This window comes from Notolepis coatsorum, assembly GCF_963971535.1.
Source record: "Notolepis coatsorum genome assembly, chromosome: 5".
Taxonomy (NCBI): domain Eukaryota; kingdom Metazoa; phylum Chordata; class Actinopteri; order Aulopiformes; family Paralepididae; genus Notolepis; species Notolepis coatsorum.
Genome location: NC_140169.1, coordinates 28,537,146 through 28,557,975, shown reverse-complemented (window position 1 = coordinate 28,557,975; position 20,830 = coordinate 28,537,146). Strand labels below are relative to the sequence as shown.

The window sequence follows — 20,830 nt, the reverse complement described above, 5'->3', positions numbered from 1 at the left end:
TTATGATGTGTTGTTATCAGGATCGGATGAGAGCTCTTTGAGCAGTTTGCGGGCATGGGAGAGGGACATGGGGGTAGAAATAGCAGAAGAGGACTGGGAACAAGCATGTGAGATGTCACAGACACTTTCAATCAATACCAGATGTAAACTCCTACAATATAAGTGGATACACAGAGTATATATGACACCAGAGAAATTACACAAGTTTTACCCCGTGATCCCGGATGAATGTACTAGGTGTGGGGTAGAGATAGGGACCCTATACCACTGTATGTGGGAATGTGAAAAGATACAGGAGTATTGGAAGGAGATATTGGAACTCATATCGGAGATGACAGAGATAGAAATCCAGACCGATCCTAAGTTATGTATACTACACTTATACCCGGAGAAGTTCCCAGCTTATATTAGAAAGAGGAAATTGATAAATTTTTGTTTGCTACAGGCCAAGAGAGTGATAGCTCTAAACTGGAAGGAGATACAGAGACCAGGGGCTAAACAATGGTTAAAGGAAGTGTCAGAAAACTTAGCAATGGAGAAACTAACATACAGAAGGGAAAAACAGAACAATTTGAAAGGACTTGGTCATCGTTTATACATTTCCTGGAAAGGGTAAGAATCTAAAGGAGAGAGATAGGAAACATGAAAGGTAAGGGAAAGGAAAGGAAAGGGAAAATGGGAGGAAGGTTTAGGGGAAAGAAGAGAAGGAAAAAAGAGAAAGGTGGATGGAGGTAGAGAAGCCGAAGAACAGTTGTTTATTTTTATCTTTATTTTATTTTTTATTTTTTTATTTATTTTATTTTATGTAATTTTTGTGCTGATATTTCCATGGTTTCTGGTAGGTAATTTAAATGAGAGCTATTGGGATGTTTCTTTCACTATGTAGGGACTTTTACACAGTTCCGGTGAATCTATGGAACACCTCGGAAAGGTTTGAAAAGAAATAAAAAATAAAATATATAAATAAATAAAATAAGAGGATCATTGTTCTATATTTCTAATCAGGTACTGAAAAGCAACATGGTTCTATCTCAGGATCTTGGGACACTTTAAGGCTGGGCTCCCACCACTGTGTGGACGGGTGCCAAAGGCCACACAGGCTGCCACTTAGGCGGGTGAGAAATCTCAGACATTGAGAGTTGGATATACGTGGATACTGTTGATGTGAATCCATAGAGCTGGGGAAAAGTACTGGACACTGAGGAATGCCGTTTATAGGATAATTCCCCTTTATAAATTAACATTAACAATAATTATTTCTATTGTAGTATGTCTACGGAAATGTCATTTGTATTATAATTAGGGAGGGGAGGGGATTGGAGGGTGTCTTTTTATTTTTGTCATGTGATTATTGTCTGTATATATGTATGTTTGTATAAAAGAAAAAAATGCAATAAAAACATTGTTTAAAAAAAAAATCAATAAAGGCGACGATGCAAACCAGCTTAGAGTCCAAGGAGGTGATGATGTCATCCAGTACCTTTAACACATTGACCGCCACAGCAGGGGGCGCTGATACCCCATTCATTGCCAGGTCTTTATTCAATGGATATAGTTTTAGACTGTGACATTTGCGACTGTGCCAGCCTGACGTTATCATTGGGAATGGGTCTGAGCTCGCAAAGGGCAAATACCGCCGCCTATCGTCTCCCGGATGGTAATGCACATCATTGGATTGGATTGGCTGGGACTGTGCATCAAAAAAATAAGTCCGGTCCAGGTTTTACTTCTCGGGCATGCAGTATAGGGTAACCAGGTCAAAATGGTTCAGTTGCAGGACAGCAGCACTGCTTTTGCGGGACAATGCGGGACACGTAGGTGAGAAAAAAAGAAGAAAAAAAAAAGTATTGAATTTTTTTTATTGCTAATTAAAATGAAAGAAATGTATTTATTATTTAAATGCCTTTATTTCATATTCGACGCAGATGGTAGGCTATATATAGCACATTTTGTTATTAATCTTATTAAACTGTATAGATGCTTCACCAATCACCTTCTCAGCCGCTACTGTCTGTCACCAACATCTTTATTTAATCACACTTTCATCATTAAGCAGGTAACCATCAATAAGATTAAGATTTAAGATTTGTTTATTAAGGACAATGCAAATTAATGAACATAATTTACATGTGTATGCATAACATCACAGCATGATAAGGACGTAAATATGCCGGGAATAGCACAGGGCTAATTTCCACCCGTAGTCCTAACATAAAACAAACACAAAACGGACCATACAACGTTCATTCATAAAAACTGACATCACTGACATGACCACACTAACATGACATTCAGTCAGTACAACATCACTAACATCCCTAATGAGTGCATATTTGGCTGTCTAACAGCCATTTCCTGAGTTGGCCCTTAAAGGTGGACAGGGTGGGACATTCCCTTAAGGGGACCGGAAGGCTGTTCCATGTTCCACTTCCCTTTATCGAGACAATTTTTGCTGAAGGCGGTCTTTCTAAAATGGACCTCACAATCCCCTCTGGTGTTTGATCTAGTGGCTAATCCAGTGTTCCTTTTCTCGTGGATAAACTCCTTGAGAGGGGGAGGGGCTAATCTGTGCAGGCATTTATATACAAAGCAGGAACTTTTATAACGTCTGAGGTTTTCAAAATTTAAAATTTGATGCTTATCCAGGATTTTACAGTGGTGGTATGAGTACTGTTTCCTGTCATATACCTTCAATGCTCTGTTGTAGAGTTGTTCTATGGGTTTCATGGCTGTGGCCCCAGTAAATGACCAGTTTAGAAGGCAATATTCAATGTGAGAGAAGACCATACAGTGTAGGTATGTCTTTGCGGCTTCAAGTGTTAGTGTTACGAAGGATCAGATTAAACCGAATATATATATTTACTACTTGATATATATTGCATAATATTTGTATATCGTCTGATATCCCTTGTGTATTCTTTGTACATATACACGGAATATCCCTTTTACCTAGTACAGACCATAATATTTCGTTCTCCTATTGGATAGCGATCCACTAGGCGCCACTGCCATACCCCCAAGGTCTAGTTCAAAGTCACCGCCAAGGCTTGCCTGGACATGCCCGGTTCTGCGCAAGAATACGAGACAGGAATAAGGCTGGTACTAGATTATTCACCGTACGTATAAATACGTCGCAGGTGGATACAGCAGCACTTAGCCTAAAGCAGTTAGCCTAAAGTCAAGTTAACCTAGAAACGCGTTACCCTCAAACGTTAAAGCCTTCATCACGAGTCAACGACCAAGTGAAGTGAGCAACCGTGCGTCTAAATAGAGCACTTATAACCGCGTGCGAATAGGAAAAGTGTCAGAGCTTAATGGAATAACGTCAAGTTCGACCTAGTTAATGTGAAGTACCGCGCACCGGAGAATCTACACCGGTGAATGCAGAGCCCTTTCCAGCTGGATTATTGCTTTGGTCCTGTGGATGTTGGAGCGGAGGAGAATCGTCTACACCCCACTACTGTGTGGGATTTACCCGTGAGGAACATAACTCGAGCCCGTCTCTCGGAGAGGCTGGCCGGCTTTCACCTATGCTGCACGCATACTTGGATTACAGCTGCTGCTTTCGTCTGCCGATCAAGGGAGTAATGTACCGACTCCCGTAGCTGGAGCTTATTGATTCCCCGTTGATCCAGAGTTTGCATTCGAACATTTCCTCCCCCTGCTGGCCTACAACCGGAGGGACCCTACCAGTATCTCCCGCTGCCTTACTAGTGTACCATAGATATAATTCCTAAAATACAGGTGGTATTCATTATCTCCTGCGTAATATGATAATGGACTTACGTTATTGATTTACTCACGCACATTCTTTCGCCTTATAAGCGCGACCCTACGTAAAGTATTGTTATATACTATCATTGCTGCTAATAAATATTATTCTAACCAATATTTGTGTGGAACCGTATCATTGTGGAGGTGTTCATATCATATACCTGTGTACTGTATGGCCAGTAGTAATGTACATAAGACAGTAGTGGTTTAATGATACCATACTTATTAATACAGTCAGGGAATTGTACCCCTCAGTTACAATTGGTCCTTCGAGCCGGAGGGTAATTAGTGTAATATTAATATAATATTAACATGGCCGATGATGAACACTCCACAAACGGTTCTCCTAAGTTAGATCGCCCGCAGCGCAGACAGCAGCCACATCTTTCCCTAGAGGACTACGCTGACAGTCTACTACCTAGCTTTATAAAAAAGTTAAGTACGGATAAAATAAATAAAGCGGATAGTCAAAGTATGTCAAACCCTACCGACCAGGCGACCCCGCCAGTAGAGACCCTAGTGGGTTCTAACGTAACTGACCAAGCTCACGGGGGGGACCAGGAGGGACATGACATGACTTTACCCCCCGACAACGCCAACGGGACAGTCCCCGGAGAGCTCCAGGATAAAGAAAGCGCTCCAGGGACGGAACCCGACCCACTACCAGAAGAGACGCACACCCAGGAGATGGATCTCCTCGGAGCGCGACAGGAGAACGGATCTCCAACGAGCACTGCCAGAAGCCGATCACCTCCGCCTGTGTCTTCCCCCAGCGAAGCGGACAAGATGCTGGCGCAGGCACTCATCGCCACCCTGGCAGCCTCCACCGAGCGCGAACGAGCTGCAGACCAACGAGAGCGCCTTCACGCGCAACTCCAAGCGCAAGCCCTCAGTGAACGCGAACATTCTGCAACCGAGCGAGAGCGCTTCCAGGCGCAACAAAGGAGTGAAGACGACCGCATAAGACTGGAGACCAGACGCCTTCAGACGGAAGAGAACATTGAAAGAAGCCGCGCCGATGCACAGCACGCCGCCGCCAACGCACAGCGCGACGCCGCAAATGCACAGCTCCACGCCGCCCATGCCAGCGCCAATGCACAGCGCGACGCCGCCAATGCCCACCGCGAAGCAGAGCGCGACGCCGCCCATGCCCGGCGCGAAGCAGAGCGCGACCGGCAGCAGGCGAAGATGGTAGAACAATTGATGGCCATGGCGACACCCCCCCGCTCCGCACGGAGCTCCCGGAGATCGTCACAACAAGGGTCTAGGACACATTCCCCTACCCGACCAAGCGACCCAGGACCCCGCCAACAGGAGGATCCTGTCCACGTCTCCGAACCCCCTCCCCGGCCGGTCCATACGAGACCCAGCAACCGGGAAGAACCGGACCACGCCGAGAGACTGAACAGAAGACTCCAGGACCTAGCAGAGGAAGAGGAAGAGGAGGAATGTCAAGTCGACCAGCAGCAACGTACTCTGGACCAGGAGGCCCAGTACAGCCCCGACCAGCAGCAACGTACTCTGGACCAGGAGGCCCAGTACAGCCCCGACCAGCAGCAACGTACTCTGGACCAGGAGGTCCAGTACAGCCCAGACGTCAGCCCCGAGGCACTGCGCTACAAACCCCCGACTCAACTCACGGGTGAGTTTGACGCACCGTCAGCACCGAGGAACAGCACCTGGGTACCCGACCTTCGGTACCCACCAAGTACCAGCCCAAGACGACACGCACGGGGAGACTCGCCCAGGAGGCCTCTCCCCCAACGCTCACCGATGTGCCAGCCATCCATGGCATCGTACCTTGGCACACCGACGTTCCCGGACTTCACACACGAGAACAGAGCACAGTACACAGAGCTACGAATGTGCTTAGAGACAATGATGTCCGATGTACCGGATGAAACGTACAAGTATGCTATCCTACTCAAGCACCTGAAGGTGCCCAGAGCGCACAATATAGCGCTGGCATATTCCAACTCTACTACCCCATACACCGCGGCTCTAGTAGCCCTCGACCAACGTTATGGACGCATATGGGACTACGTGATACAGGAGATAAGAGACATTGACCGTCTCCCCCCAGCCAGAGACAACAGAGCATTAGATGACCTCTCTATCAAGGTACAGTCCCTGGTAGGGATGCTGGGGTCCCAAAAGGAAAAAGGGATATACGAACTGTACGCTAACTCTAATGTAGAGAGAATATTAGAGAAGCTCCCTCCCGCCCGACAAGAGCGTTTTCGGCGGCAGAGAGACCACCGTGACCCCAACGGCCCAGAGGCATCCCTCCTAGACCTGTCTGAGTTCCTCGCCAGGGAGGTCAGCAGCTTACGACTGGACACGTTCGTATGGAGTGGACCAAGCCCAAGACCAGGACCTCGGGGATTAAATGATAACCGCCGGTCGGTGACCGTTATGCACCAAGCCGAATCAGTACCGCAGCACAAGAACCACAACACCCCCTCGACGAAAGAGGAGTGGAAGATTGAATGCCAGTACTGTGAAGGGGAACATCGGCTGTATCAATGCGACACTTTCGGGAAGCTGACCACAGACGAGGTGAGTCAGTGGATCAAGGACCACCGCCGCTGCTTCCGCTGCGCGCGCAGCCATATGGCAGCTGAGTGCCGCTTGAAGAAGAAGTGTGGCAGGTGCGGCGGCACCCACTTGGAGGTCCTGCATGACATCAACAAGCGTCCGCCAGGACAACAAAGTGGGCCCGTCACGGTAATGTACCAGGCCGAGGCGGTGGTACCAGTACCAAAGATCCACCAGACCGCTCCCTGGTGTCCCGACTGCTACAGCAGACACTGGGAGTCACGGTGCTACTCGGACGACCGCGAGTCGGCACCACCCCAGACGATTCAAAGCAACCGACCAACAGGAGTGCTCCACATTGACCAGCATAGCGGGACCCCCCGAGTGCTCATCAAAGTGGTCAGAGTGCTCCTGAGCTACGAGGACAAGGTCCTGGACACTTACGCCGTCCTGGACGACGGGTCTGAAAAGACTCTCCTCCTCGCTTCCGCAGCAGCCCAGTTGGGCCTGCGGGGTGCCAAAGGTACCATGACAATACGCACCATCAGAAGGGACCAGAAGACCATAAAAGGTGAGAAGGTCTCCTTCAAGATAGCAGCGGTGGACCAGCTCGAGAAGCAGTATAGTATAACCAACGTCTTCACCAGCCACGACATAGGCCTATCACAGTACACCTACCCCATCCCACAGCTGATGGCTAAGTATGTGCACCTACGTCAACTACCTATACCGCTTATCGACGGCGCCACACCGACCCTGCTCATCGGCTCCGACCACGCGGACCTCATTCTCCCAATTGAGGCGGCCCACATCGGACCCAAAGGATGCCCAGTCGCGGTTCAGACCCGACTGGGGTGGACGCTCCAGGGCCCCCTCTACGGACTTGACAGTCAACCCACGTCTGCACGCTGCCTACACACAAAGGTGAGCGACACCGGCCACTCTCTCGTACAGCCCGTTGAGAGGCTATTGACATTAAGCGAGAGGCCTGTGAGAGAACCGTGGGCACAAGAGGGAGTTCGGAACTCCACCCCCCTCAGCTGCGCTCCAGACGTAGCTGACCTCGAACCTAGCACCCCAAGCGACTCCTTGATGGGGCGTCCGGAACCGGCCCCTCCTCAGACGGGGTACAGAGCAAACAAGAGAAACAGACGGAGGAGGTGGAGGCGCAGCCAAGCACAGATCAAAGCAGTCTCAGGCCCGCTTCCTCCTAACCCCCCTACCATCCCTTCCAGCCCGGCAGAAGCGGGTCAAGGACGGGGACAACTTAAAAGTGGACACAGTCGTCATGACCATAGACCAGTCACTACCCCGAGCTGCGTGGCCGGCCGGCCACGTAAGCAAAGTGATCACTGGTGCCGACGAAAAGGTCAGAGCGGCAGAAGTGCTCGTCCAGGGGCGGACATACACCCGGCCCGTGGCGAGGCTGATAGAGTTGCCAAGGCTCCAACAGGACACATATACTATTGATAATCTAGCGTTTATTTGAAAACGATTCATAAATCAAGCGACAAATGGCACAATTTCTAAGTAAATACATTTAAGCTCGATTTGCTGTTTATTTTTTTTAGATGAGACAGAACGCCCTAGAAATATATTGATATTCATCACGGTATAAAATGGAAATGTATGTATGAAAAAATTATCCGTTTCGTGCATGTTGACTGGAAGCAACTCATTGACGATCACTGTGTTATTTAGATTTATTGCTATTATATTTTAAGCACTCGCAAATAAGTCCTATTCTCCATTGGATAAAGCGTTGGCCCAGAAGGGCCATCAGCAGAGGGCGCTGTTGGCCCTGAATGAGTTAAGGGTAGCTGTGGTGCCCCCGTGGCCTGGCCGGAACCCGGACGCGTGTAGCTTATTCCCAGCGGAAGAGTGCGTCGCGTGCTTCCGCGTTTTCTCTGATTGGCCATGACGCCCATGTGACCACGGCAGCGCGAGAGAGCTGCAGCGCGGAAATAGGCTGTCTATTGCCTCGCGCTGCAGCGCGGAAATAGGCTGTCTATTGCCATTCTCTAAGACAAACTCTAACCTTAACCAGCTCCTTAACAGCGCCTAAACTTAACCCTTCTAACCTTAACCAACTCCGAAACAATGCCTAACCTTAACCATAACCAACTCCGAAACAATGCTTAAAGTTAACATGCCTAAACTTAACCGGCGAAAGAATGCATGTTAAAAAAAATAAATAAATAAAATTGAATGAAGGGATTCGAACTTGTCACCAACGGACCGCAGGATCCACAGCAAGGCAGCGCTGCCAGTTGAGCTAAGCGTCGAATGAAAAACATCGGGGATTACGGCTACATAATGCCACAAGCTCTGCCGCTCCGCTCCGCGGCAGAGCTCTTCCGCTGGGAATAAGCTATAGGCAACCCAGACTGCAGATTAGACAGGATGTTGTTTGAGGCCATGACTGAGCTGTTTGAGCTGAAAATATCATAATTCATTATGAATATGTGAGACTGTTATGGCATATATATTTATGACTGGAGTCTATATATTTATTTATTTTTCCTGACCAGAAGAGCTGTCTGACCAGAAGAGCTGCATGAGGAGCTGCCTGAAGAGCTGCCTGAGGAGCTGCCTGACCAGAAGAGCTGCCTGACCAGAAGAGCTGTCTGAAGAGCTGCCTGACCAGAAGAGCTGCCTGACGAGCTGCCTGACCAGAAGAGCTGTCTGAAGAGCTGCCTGACCAGAAGAGCTGCCTGACCAGAAGGGCTGCCTGAAGAGCTGCCTGAAGAGCTGCCTGAGGAGCTGCCTGACCTGAAGAGCTGCCTGACCAGAAGGGCTGCCTGAAGAGCTGCCTGACCAGAAGAGCTGCCTGACCTGAAGAGCTGCCTGAAGAGCTGCCTGAAGAGCTGCCTGACCAGAAGAGCTGTCTGACCAGAAGAGCTGCCAGAGGAGCTGTCTGACCAGAAGAGCTGCCTGAAGAACTGCCTGACCAGAAGAGCTGTCTGAAGAGCTGCCTGACCAGAAGAGCTGCCTGAAGAGCTGCCTGACCAGAAGAGCTGCCTGAAGAGCTGCCTGACCAGAAGAGCTGCCTGACCAGAAGAGCTGTCTTAAGGGCTGCCTGACCAGAAGAGCTGCCTGAAGAGCTGCCTGACCAGAAGAGCTGCCTGAAGAGCTGCCTGACCAGAAGAGCTGCCTGAAGAGCTGCCTGACCAGAAGAGCTGCCTGACCAGAAGAGCTGCCTGACCAGAAGAGCTGTCTGAAGGGCTGCCTGACCAGAAGAGCTGCCTGAAGAGCTGCCTGACCAGAAGAGCTGCCTGAAGAGCTGCCTGACCAGAAGAGCTGTCTGAAGAGCTGCCTGACCAGAAGAGCTGCCTGAAGAGCTGCCTGACCAGAAGAGCTGCCAGAAGAGCTGCCTGAAGAGCTGCCTGACCAGAAGAGCTGTCTGAAGAGCTGCCTGAAGAGCTGCCTGACCAGAAGAGCTGTCTGAAGAGCTGCCTGACCAGAAGAGCTGCCTGACCAGAAGAGCTGTCTGAAGAGCTGCCTGACCAGAAGAGCTGCCTGAAGAGCTGCCTGAAGAGCTGTCTGAAGAGCTGCCTGACCAGAAGAGCTGTCTGAAGAGCTGCCTGACCAGAAGAGCTGCCTGAAGAGCTGCCTGAAGAGCTGTCTGAAGAGCTGCCTGACCAGAAGAGCTGCCTGAAGAGCTGTCTGAAGAGCTGCCTGACCAGAAGAGCTGCCTGAAGAGCTGCCTGAAGAGCTGCCAGACCAAAAGAGCTGCCTGACCAAAAGAGCTGCCTGACCAGAAGAGCTGCCAGACCAAAAGAGCTGCCTGACCAAAAGAGCTGCCTGACCAGAAGAGCTGCCTGACCAGAAGAGCTGCCTGACCAGAAGAGCTGTCTGACCAGAAGAGCTGTCTGACCAGAAGAGCTTATTCCTCTGGGTTTCATGTGTCTCTGTAGGGAGGGTTTTCTCTTGTTCAGACCAACAGACTGCTAAAGAAGTGATGAAAAGGTTGGCGGCCAACGGTTGGCTTTGAAAAACGAGAATACTTGTTTTTGGCGTTCAATGAGTTAAGTATGAAGTGTATAATGTGTTCTGTAGAGTGGACAAGAACCCTGTCATTCATATGACTGACCATGTTGAAAGGGAATTCCACTCTGGGTCTCTCAGGTATTAGGAAAATAAGCCCACCCCCCAACCCCCGGCATGGCACAACGGACTGATTGATTGATTGATTGATTGATTGATTGATTGATTGATTGATTGAAAACGTTATTAACAGATTACAGAATGGGTACAATACAGTACGGCTCAATACAAAACAACTGCTAAGAGGATGCAGACCAGAAAAGGACTTTTGTCTTGTTTACATCGGGGTCCCCCATTTTCAATTCATCAGGACATTTATGACATACAAGACATACAGATATACAGAACTGTGTAGTAAAAAGATCATAAAAAATATATACATCCGAAGGGGAAGAAACTGTACATTGGTGGTGGGGGGAGGATTTGGACATTTACAGGGGCCAGTTTCTAATTGCCGCCACCCGTAGGTGCTCTTTGAGAGCGGTTTTGAAGGAGGGTTTGATTGATTGAAAATTTTATTAACAGATTGCAGAATGGGTACAATACAGTACAGCTCAATACACACAATTGTTAAGGGGATGCAGACCAGAGAAAGACTTTCGTCTTGTTTACATCAGGGTCCCCCATTTTCAATTCATCATAACATATATGACATACATGACATACAGATAGACAGTACTGTTACATCTAGACATTTATGACATACCAGATCTACAAATATACAGTACTGTTTATGAGTACAAAAAGAGTCTAAAAGGAGAGTATATACATTTGAGGGGGAAGAAACTGTATATTGGAGGAGGTCGGGTAGGTGTGGTGGGGGGGGGGGGGGGGGGGGGGAACTGTACATTGGAGGGGGTTGGGTTTGGATATTTACAGGGGCCAGTTTAGAATTGCAGTCTCCTGTAGGTGCTCATTGAGAGTGGTTTTGAAGGTGTTTAATGATTCACATTCCTTTACAGCTGTGGGTAGGGCGTAATTTCGCATAATTGCGAAACGTGTTTAGTCCCTTGTTTGAGCCGAATCTGGACCGATTGCTTGGCTCCTGTTATGGCTGCTTGCAGCGTTTTCAATAATTGTTCATCTGATCACACTCAACAGTGTACTCCCCTGGGTCCTCAGCGCTACACCCAGCAAGCGTGAAGTCGGTCGGATGAACGGTTTGAGATAGGCAAAGGACAGTCAGACACACACATAGACGTGCAGCGATTCCTTCCTTTATAGTTAGACATCTCTGGCAAATTAGCACCTCACACTGCCGGTGTTTCTGAGCAGAGATCAATTTGGCCACAGAGAGAATTAATCAGTTGTGACTCAATGTGGTAACAGAGTTTAATATTGCTTTGTGGTGGAATTTCCCTTTAAAGATTAGCCAGTGATGTCACTTTCCGAACCGCAACAATGGCCTGAAGAAATTCTCCGGAGATTAGGACCAGATCCTTTGTTCCTTGAACCCAGGAACAGAGGACCCAGACGGCGAGGAAAGAGAGCTGGAGTCCGTAACAGGCTGAGAACCAGGCGGCACAGGACACCACTACCCAGTATATTGCTAGCCAATGTACAATCAATTGACAATAAACTGGATGACATCCGAGCAAGGATTCAATACCAAAGAGACGTTAGGGACTGCAACGTTCTCTGCTTCACTGAAACGTGGCTCACGCCGGAGGTTCCAGACCACGCAATTCAACCAGCCGATCACTTCTTTATCCATCGCAAGGATCGGACATCAGAGTCCGGTAAACAACGTGGAGGAGGTATTGCCTTCATGTTTAACAAAAATTGGAGCGATCCAACTAACGTGAAGGAATTATCCAACCACTGCTCCCCAGACCTGGAATATATAACCATCAAGTGTCGTCCTTTCTTCCTCCCGAGGGAGTTAACGGCGATCATCCTGATCGGAGTGTATATTCCACCGCAAGCCAGCAACAACGCCGCGCTCTCCAGACTCCACGACGAGGTAAATAGAATACAAGCAACGAACGTTAACGCCGCCATTTTGGTGCTAGGCGATTTCAACAGCGCCAATCTGAGAAAGGTATTACCTGACTTCTATCAGCATGTGACTTGCAACACCAGAGGCGGTAACATCCTAGATCACTGTTACACGCAATTTAAAGGTGGCTACAAGGCTCATTCTGATAGTGGCTTTGGTAAATCAGATCACGCGTCAATCTTTCTTTCACCAAAGTACAAACAGAGAATTAAAAGTACTCCTGTAGTCTCGCGAGAGGTGCAGAAATGGGATTTGACGTCAGAGGAGACGCTCCGGTCTGTGTTTCACTGCACAGACTGGAATGTGTTCCGCGACACAGATAACATTAATGTCTACACGGAGACAGTGCTGGACTATGTTTGTACTAGGGTGGAAGAAACAATCCCCACTACCAAAATGAGAGTTTACCCAAATCAAAAACCCTGGGTAGACAAATCCGTCCGTGAAGCTCTGAGAGAGCGCACCAAAGCATACAACGACGGCCTAGTGGCAGGCAACATGAATGACCACAAGGTGGCGCGATACAACGTAAGGAGGACAGTGTCAGAGGCCAAACGGCGCTACAGGGATAAAATTGAACTCCAGTTTGAACAAGCTGACTCTAGAGCTATGTGGCAGGGGCTCAAAACGATGACAGACTACAAAGGCGCCTCCCTCAAACTGAACAGTGACATCTCCTTAGCAAATGACCTCAATACCTTCTATGCGAGGTTTGATGCTGGTAATAACAACACCAGCTCACAAGCCACGGCAATGGGGGGGGGGGGGTCGGCTGCTGATGGAGGCGCAGTGTTCAGGGTAACAGAGCATGAGGTGAGGCGGACCTTTAAAAAAGTGAATATCAGGAAGGCAGCAGGTCCGGACGGCATCCCCGGCCGCGTCCTAAAAGTCTGTGCCGACCAACTGGCCCCAGTATTCACTGACATATTTAACCTGTCCTTAGAACAGGCTGTCATCCCCACCTGCCTGAAGAAGTCCACTATTATCCCTGTACCCAAAAAATCCAAGCCTGCTTGCCTCAACGACTACCGCCCTGTAGCGCTCACCTCCATAGCCATGAAGTGCTTTGAGAAGCTAGTAAAGGGCTACATCTGCTCCTCCCTCCCCATCAACATGGACCCCCTGCAATTTGCATACCGCCCCAACAGGTCCACGGAGGACGCCATAGCCCATGTGCTGCACACAGCAGCATCACACCTGGACAAGAGGCAGGGGAACTATGTGAGAATGCTATTCATCGACTACAGCTCGGCATTCAATACCATAGTCCCCTCCATACTCATAGCCAAGCTCAGGGACCTGGGCTTGGGCTATGACCTCTGCCAGTGGGTCTTGGACTTCCTGACTGGCAGACCCCAGGTGGTGAGAGCAGGCAACTGCACCTCCTCATCCATCACCCTCAACATAGGGGCCCCCCAGGGCTGTGTTCTGAGTCCCCTCCTCTACTCCCTGTACACACACGACTGTGTGGCTCAGCGGAGTAGCAATACAATCATCAAATTTGCTGACGACACAGTGGTGGTGGGCCTGATCTCTGCCAACGACGAGAGGGCCTACCTGGAAGAGGTCAAGGTCCTGGCGGGATGGTGCCAGGAAAACAGCCTCTCCCTGAACGTCAGCAAAACAAAGGAGATGATTGTGGACTTCAGGAGGTCGGGGGTCAAGGACTACAGCCCCCTCAGCATCGACGGGGCACCGGTTGAGAGAGTCAACAGCTTTAAGTACCTCGGAGCCTACATATCCGAGGACTTGACATGGACCACACACATTGACAGTGTTGTGAAGAAGGCACGACAACGCCTCTACTTCCTCAGGCGCCTAAGGAAGTTCCAAGTCAGTCAGAAGATCCTTAAGAACTTCTACTCATGTACAATAGAGAGCATCTTGACCGGCAACATCACCTCCTGGTTTGGGAATAGCACTGCACAAGACCGAAGCAGACTACAAAGAGTGACACGTTCAGCCGAACGCACAATTGGAGGGGGGCTCCCCACCCTCCAGAACATTTACAACAAGCGTTGCAAGGGCAAGGCTAAGAGAATCATTAAAGACTCCAGTCACCCGAACAACTGCCTCTTTGAACTGCTGCGGTCAGGCAAGCGATACCGGAGTCTCAAGGCGAGCACAGAAAGACTCAGAAGAAGCTTCTATCCCCAGGCCATCAGGCTGCTAAACGAACAATGAATGAACACTACACAACAACAACCACCAAACGCACATAGCACACACATCCACACGCACACACTCACTTTAAACAAACACACTGTAGCACCCACTCCACACACTTTATAGCACACACCCACTTTAAACAAACACACTGTAGCACCCACTCCCCACACTTTATATTTATTGATGAAGGATTGCACTACAACTCGTACACCTTACTGTAAATTGTACCTCATCCCATTTCTGCTTTGCACTAGATAGTACTGTACATTAGTACACTGCATAGTATTGTATATTATATGGTAACTCAGAACATTGTACATATGTCTATACCGAACACTGTGACCTCATTTTTCTTCTTCTAAATTACATGCTATATTATGTTATTTGATACTATCTTGTCTAGCACAGTCTCTGGAGCGTAACAGTAAGAAGCATTTTGTATGAAAGTATTCTGTACTTCTGTATGACAACTATTAAAGAACTTGAACTTGAACTTGAACTTACTATGTGGGTGGGATCAGTGGTTCCCAGGTGGACCTTTCTCTGACAGAGAGACCTCAACAGATTGATACCTAGAGAGAGAGAGAAAGAGAGAGAGAGAAAGAGAAGGAGAGAAAGAGAAAGAGAAATAAAGGAGAGAGACATCCTTTTATTGGTATAGGTGGATATATTGTAGCTCCTGTACTGAGTTTTGTGCCCATATGATTTGATCAGATTGGATGAACTCAGCCCCAGTCCACAATACCCTCCCCTGCTGTCTTCATCAAGCAGCGAGGCAGAGAGGAGAGACAGAGAGGAGAGACAGAAGAGGCAGAGAGGAGAGACAGAGAGGAGAGACAGAAGAGGCAAAGAGGAGAGACAGAGAGGAGAGGCAGAGAGGAGAGACAGAAGAGGCAGAGAGGAGAGACAGAGAGGAGAGACAGAGGAGGCAGAGAGGAGAGACAGAGAGGAGAGACAGAGGAGGCAGAGAGGAGAGACAGAGAGGAGAGACAGAAGAGGCAGAGAGGAGAGACAGAGAGGAGAGACAGAAGAGGCAGAGAGGAGAGACAGAGAGGAGAGGCAGAGAGGAGAGACAGAGAGGAGAGACAGAAGAGGCAGAGAGGAGAGACAGAAGAGGAGACAGAGGAGGCAGAGAGGAGAGACAGAGAGGAGAGACAGAAGAGGCAGAGAGGAGAGACAGAAGAGGCAGAGATGAGAGACAGAGAAGAGACAGAGAGGAGAGACAGAGGAGGCAGAGAGGAGAGACAGAGAGGAGAGACAGAAGAGGCAGAGAGGAGAGACAGAGAGGAGACAGAGAGGAGAGACAGAGGAGGCAGAGAGGAGAGACAGAGAGGAGACAGAGAGGAGAGACAGAGAGGAGAGGCAGAGAGGAGAGGCAGAGAGGAGAGGCAGAGAGGAGAGACAGAAGAGGCAGAGAGGAGAGACAGAGAGGAGAGACAGAAGAGGCAGAGAGGAGAGACAGAGAGGAGAGGCAGAGAGGAGAGACAGAGGAGGCAGAGAGGAGAGACAGAGAGGAGAGACAGAGAGGAGAGACAGTAGAGGCAGAGAGGAGAGACAGAGAGGAGAGACAGAGGAGGCAGAGAGGAGAGACAGAGGGGAGAGGCAGAGAGGAGAGACAGAAGAGGCAGAGAGGAGAGACAGAGAGGAGAGACAGAAGAGGCAGAGAGGAGAGACAGAGAGGAGAGACAGAAGAGGCAGAGAGGAGAGACAGAGAGGAGAGGCAGAGAGGAGAGACAGAGGAGGCAGAGAGGAGAGACAGAGAGGAGAGACAGAGAGGAGAGACAGTAGAGGCAGAGAGGAGAGACAGAGAGGAGAGACAGAGGGGAGAGGCAGAGAGGAGAGACAGAAGAGGCAGAGAGGAGAGACAGAGAGGAGAGACAGAGAGGAGAGACAGAGGAGGCAGAGAGGAGAGACAGAGAGGAGACAGAGAGGAGAGACAGAGAGGAGAGACAGAAGAGGCAGAGAGGAGAGACAGAGAGGAGAGACAGAGGAGGCAGAGAGGAGAGACAGAGGGGAGAGGCAGAGAGGAGAGACAGAAGAGGCAGAGAGGAGAGACAGAGAGGAGACAGAGAGGAGAGACAGAGGAGGCAGAGAGGAGAGACAGAGGAGGCAGAGAGGAGAGACAGAGGAGGCAGAGAGGAGAGGCAGAGAGGAGAGACAGAGGAGGCAGAGAGGAGAGACAGAGAGGAGAGACAGAGGAGGCAGAGAGGAGAGACAGAGGAGGCAGAGAGGAGAGACAGAGAGGAGAGACAGAAGAGGCAGAGAGGAGAGACAGAGAGGAGAGACAGAAGAGGCAGAGAGGAGAGACAGAGAGGAGAGACAGAGGAGGCAGAGAGGAGAGACAGAGGAGGCAGAGAGGAGAGACAGAGGAGGCAGAGAGGAGAGACAGAGAGGAGAGACAGAGGAGGCAGAGAGGAGAGACAGAGGAGGCAGAGAGGAGAGACAGAGAGGAGAGACAGAGGAGGCAGAGAGGAGAGACAGAGGAGGCAGAGAGGAGAGACAGAGGAGGCAGAGAGGAGAGACAGAGAGGAGAGACAGAAGAGGCAGAGAGGAGAGACAGAAGAGGCAGAGAGGAGAGACAGAGAGGAGAGACAGAGAGGAGAGACAGAGGGGAGAGACAGAGAGGAGAGACAGAGAGGAGAGACAGAGAGGAGAGACAGAGGGGAGAGACAGAGAGGAGAGACAGAGAGGAGAGACAGAGGGGAGAGACAGAGAGGAGAGACAGAGAGGAGAGGCAGAGGAGGCAGAGAGGAGAGACAGAGGGGAGAGACAGAGAGGAGAGGCAGAGAGGAGAGACAGAGGGGAAAGGCAGAGGAGAGACAGAAGAGGCAGGGAGGAGAGGCAGAGAGGAGAGACAGAAGAGGCAGAGAGGAGAGACAGATAGGAGAGACAGAGGAGAGACAGAGGGGAGAGGCAGAGGAGGCAGAGAGGAGAGACAGAGGGGAGAGACAGAGAGGAGAGACAGAGGGGAGAGACAGAGAGGAGAGACAGAGAGGAGAGGCAGAGGAGGCAGAGAGGAGAGACAGAGGGGAAAGGCAGAGAGGAGAGACAGAAGAGGCAGAGAGGAGAGACAGAAGAGGCAGGGAGGAGAGGCAGAGAGGAGAGACAGAAGAGGCAGAGAGGAGAGACAGAGAGGAGAGACAGAGGAGAGACAGAGGGGAGAGGCAGAGGAGGCAGAGAGGAGAGACAGAGAGGAGAGACAGAGGGGAGAGGCAGAGAGGAGAGACAGAGAGGAGAGGCAGAGAGGAGAGACAGAGAGGAGAGGCAGAGGAGAGGCAGAGGAGGCAGAGATGAGAGGCAGAGAGGAGAGGCAGAGAGGAGAGACAGAGAGGAGAGACAGAGGAGAGACAGAGGGGAGAGGCAGAGATGAGAGGCAGAGAGGAGAGGCAGAGAGGAGAGACAGAGATGAGAGACAGAGAGGAGATGCAGAGAGGAGAGGCAGAGAGGAGAGACAAGAGAGGAGAGGAGGAGAGACAGAGAGGAGAGGCAGAGAGGAGAGACAAGAGAGGAGGAGAGACAGAGATGAGAGGCAGAGAGGAGATGCAGAGAGGAGAGGCAGAGAGGAGAGACAAGAGAGGAGAGGAGGAGAGACAGAGAGGAGAGGCAGAGAGGAGAGGCAGAGAGGAGAGACAGAGAGGAGAGGCAGAGAGGAGAGACAGAGAGGAGAGACAGAGAGGAGAGGCAGAGAGGAGAGACAGAGAGGAGAGACAGAGAGGAGAGACAGAGAGGAGAGACAGAGAGGAGAGGCAGAGAGGAGAGACAGAGAGGAGAGGCAGAGAGGAGAGGCAGAGAGGAGAGACGAGAGGAAAGACAGAAGAGGCAGAGAGGAGAGACAGAGAGGAGAGACAGGGAGGAGAGGCAGAGAGGAGAGGCAGAGAGGAGAGGCAGAGAGGAGAGGCAGAGAGGAGAGACGAGAGGAAAGACAGAAGAGACAGAGAGGAGAGACAGAGAGGAGAGACAGGGAGGAGAGGCAGAGAGGAGAGACAGAAGAAGCAGAGAGGAGAGACAGAGAGGGGAGACAGGGAGGAGAGACAGAGGAGAGACAGAGGAGAGACAGAGGGGAGAGACAGAGAGGAGAGACAGGGAGGAGAGACAGAGGAGAGACAGAGAGGAGAGGCAGAGAGGAGAGGCAGAGAGGAGAGACAGAGAGGAGAGGCAGAGATGAGAGGCAGAGAGAAGAGGCAGAGAGGAGAGACAGAGATGAGAGACAGAGAGGAGATGCAGAGAGGAGGCAGAGAGGAGGAGAGACAGAGAGGAGAGGAGGAGAGACAGAGAGGAGAGGCAGAGAGGAGAGACAGAGAGGAGAGGCAGAGAGGAGAGGAGGAGAGGCAGAGAGGAGAGGCAGAGAGGAGAGGCAGAGAGGAGAGGCAGAGAGGAGAGACAGAGAGGAGAGGCAGAGAGGAGAGACAGAGAGGAGAGGCAGAGAGGAGAGGCAGAGAGGAGAGACAGAGAGGAGAGGGAGAGGAGAGGCAGAGAGGAGAGGCAGAGAGGAGAGGGAGAGGAGAGGCAGAGAGGAGAGACAGAGAGGAGAGGGAGAGGAGAGGCAGAGAGGAGAGACAGAGAGGAGAGGGAGAGAGGAGAGGCAGAGAGGAGAGGGAGAGAGGAGAGGGAGAGGAGAGGCAGAGAGGAGAGACAGAGAGGAGAGGGAGAGAGGAGAGGCAGAGAGGAGAGACAGAGAGGAGAGGGAGAGGAGAGGCAGAGAGGAGAGACAGAGAGGAGAGGGAGAGAGGAGAGGCAGAGAGGAGAGGGAGAGGAGAGGCAGAGAGGAGAGGGAGAGGAGAGGCAGAGAGGAGAGACAGAGAGGAGAGGGAGAGAGGAGAGGCAGAGAGGAGAGGGAGAGGAGAGGCAGAGAGGAGAGACAGAGAGGAGAGACAGAGAAGCAGATGTGCAGCGAGACTAGCAGTGTTGGGGAGCAAGTCAGCTGAATATTTATCAATTCATATACATTTTTAATTCAATCAAATCATTACAGTTAAAACATTTTACATTTGACCAGGTTTGATCGATAGTTAGATTGTTGTGCAAGCTAGCGCCTACACCCACCTTTCGACCGGTCCTGCCAGTGTCTCTGCTCCCATTGGTCCAGCAGCATGTTGAGGTACCGCGGACACTCAAAGAAGCGCAGGTAGCGAGAGGAGGAGGAGGAGGGGAAGACTCTCTCAAACTCTCCTTTACGACTCAGCTCATCCTCTCCCTCTGCCAGGACACGCACGTCTTCTGGGGTCAGCACGTCCAGCAAGGTGGCGTAGAAGTCCTACAGGACAGGACAGGACAAGGGGGACTTAGTCATAATGGTAGCCGTGTGTGTGTTTGTCTGTATTATATAGGGAGGTGTAGTGGCTACGTCATTGGTGTTTCCCGCGTGGTCCACCCTCCTTGAAATTGCCATGTATTTCCAATGGACCCATTTCTAAATCGTCCCGTTTAAAACAAATAAAGCATGAACATTGGCATGGTGTACCTTTCTGTGTGTATTCATCCCCAATCTATAGCTCAGCATGAAAAATATCACAATTAATCGTAAAAGTAGCAAAATATTATTTATGTTTTCGTTCACTGAGGAACTACACTTCCCGTTGGCGCTGCTGACTGACGTCACCACAGACTCCTGGGTTTAGCAAAGTATGCTGCCAGGGAACTTATGGACACGACAGCAGACATTGCTAACGTCTAGTACGTTTAGCTAGGTAACGTTAGCTATGGGTAATGTTAACTTTAACGTTCGTTAGCTTGGTATCAGCGCAACTGTCAATGGCCGCGCCGTGTATTAGGCGACAGCCGACAGCACTGAACGACAGGCATTCTACTGGTAAGTGTAGTTCTTTTTTAACGACAAATTAAAAACCTTATAACTAACTTTATTTCAACCAAAAATGGTTAAACAATAATGTTAGTGATAGAAGGGAACTCATTTTGTGCAAAAATGGAAAGCTTGCCAATGTTCATGAGGCACAATTCTTACAATAGCTGATAATACATTTTCCCAATGATAAATCCCTATACGGGTGGACCGTGCGGGAAACAAAAAATGACGTCAGACTACACCTCCCGATTAGGGGTGTAATGATTGAGATGTGGTTACATAGATTCAAGCTGTCTTCAGAGCTGGTCTATGTGAAGGTTCACATCACATTTCAAAAACAGTGTTTTGTGTGTGTGTGTGTGTGTGTGTGTGTGTGTGTGTGTGTGTGTGTGTGTGTGTGTGTGTGTGTGTAGGTGTGTGTAGGTGTGTGTAGGTGTGTGTGTGTGTGTAGGTGTATGTGTGTGTGTGTGTGTGTGTGTGTGTGTGTGCGTGCGTGCGTG

At 50.1% G+C, this 20,830-nt stretch overlaps 1 protein-coding gene across 3 annotated transcripts in view; it reads right to left on the bottom strand.

Annotated features, from left to right (window-relative positions):
* ttll4 (tubulin tyrosine ligase-like family, member 4) overlaps positions 1-20,830 on the bottom strand; it is a 132,925-nt gene that overhangs the window by 10,703 nt on the left and 101,392 nt on the right. For all 3 annotated transcript variants that reach the window (XM_084314543.1, XM_084314544.1, XM_084314545.1), the window contains 2 exons: positions 19,571-19,781; positions 15,032-15,099 (listed from right to left, as the gene is read on the bottom strand). In XM_084314543.1, the coding sequence (XP_084170669.1) occupies positions 15,032-15,099; positions 19,571-19,781 (279 nt within the window). The remainder of the gene's footprint in view (positions 1-15,031; positions 15,100-19,570; positions 19,782-20,830) is intronic.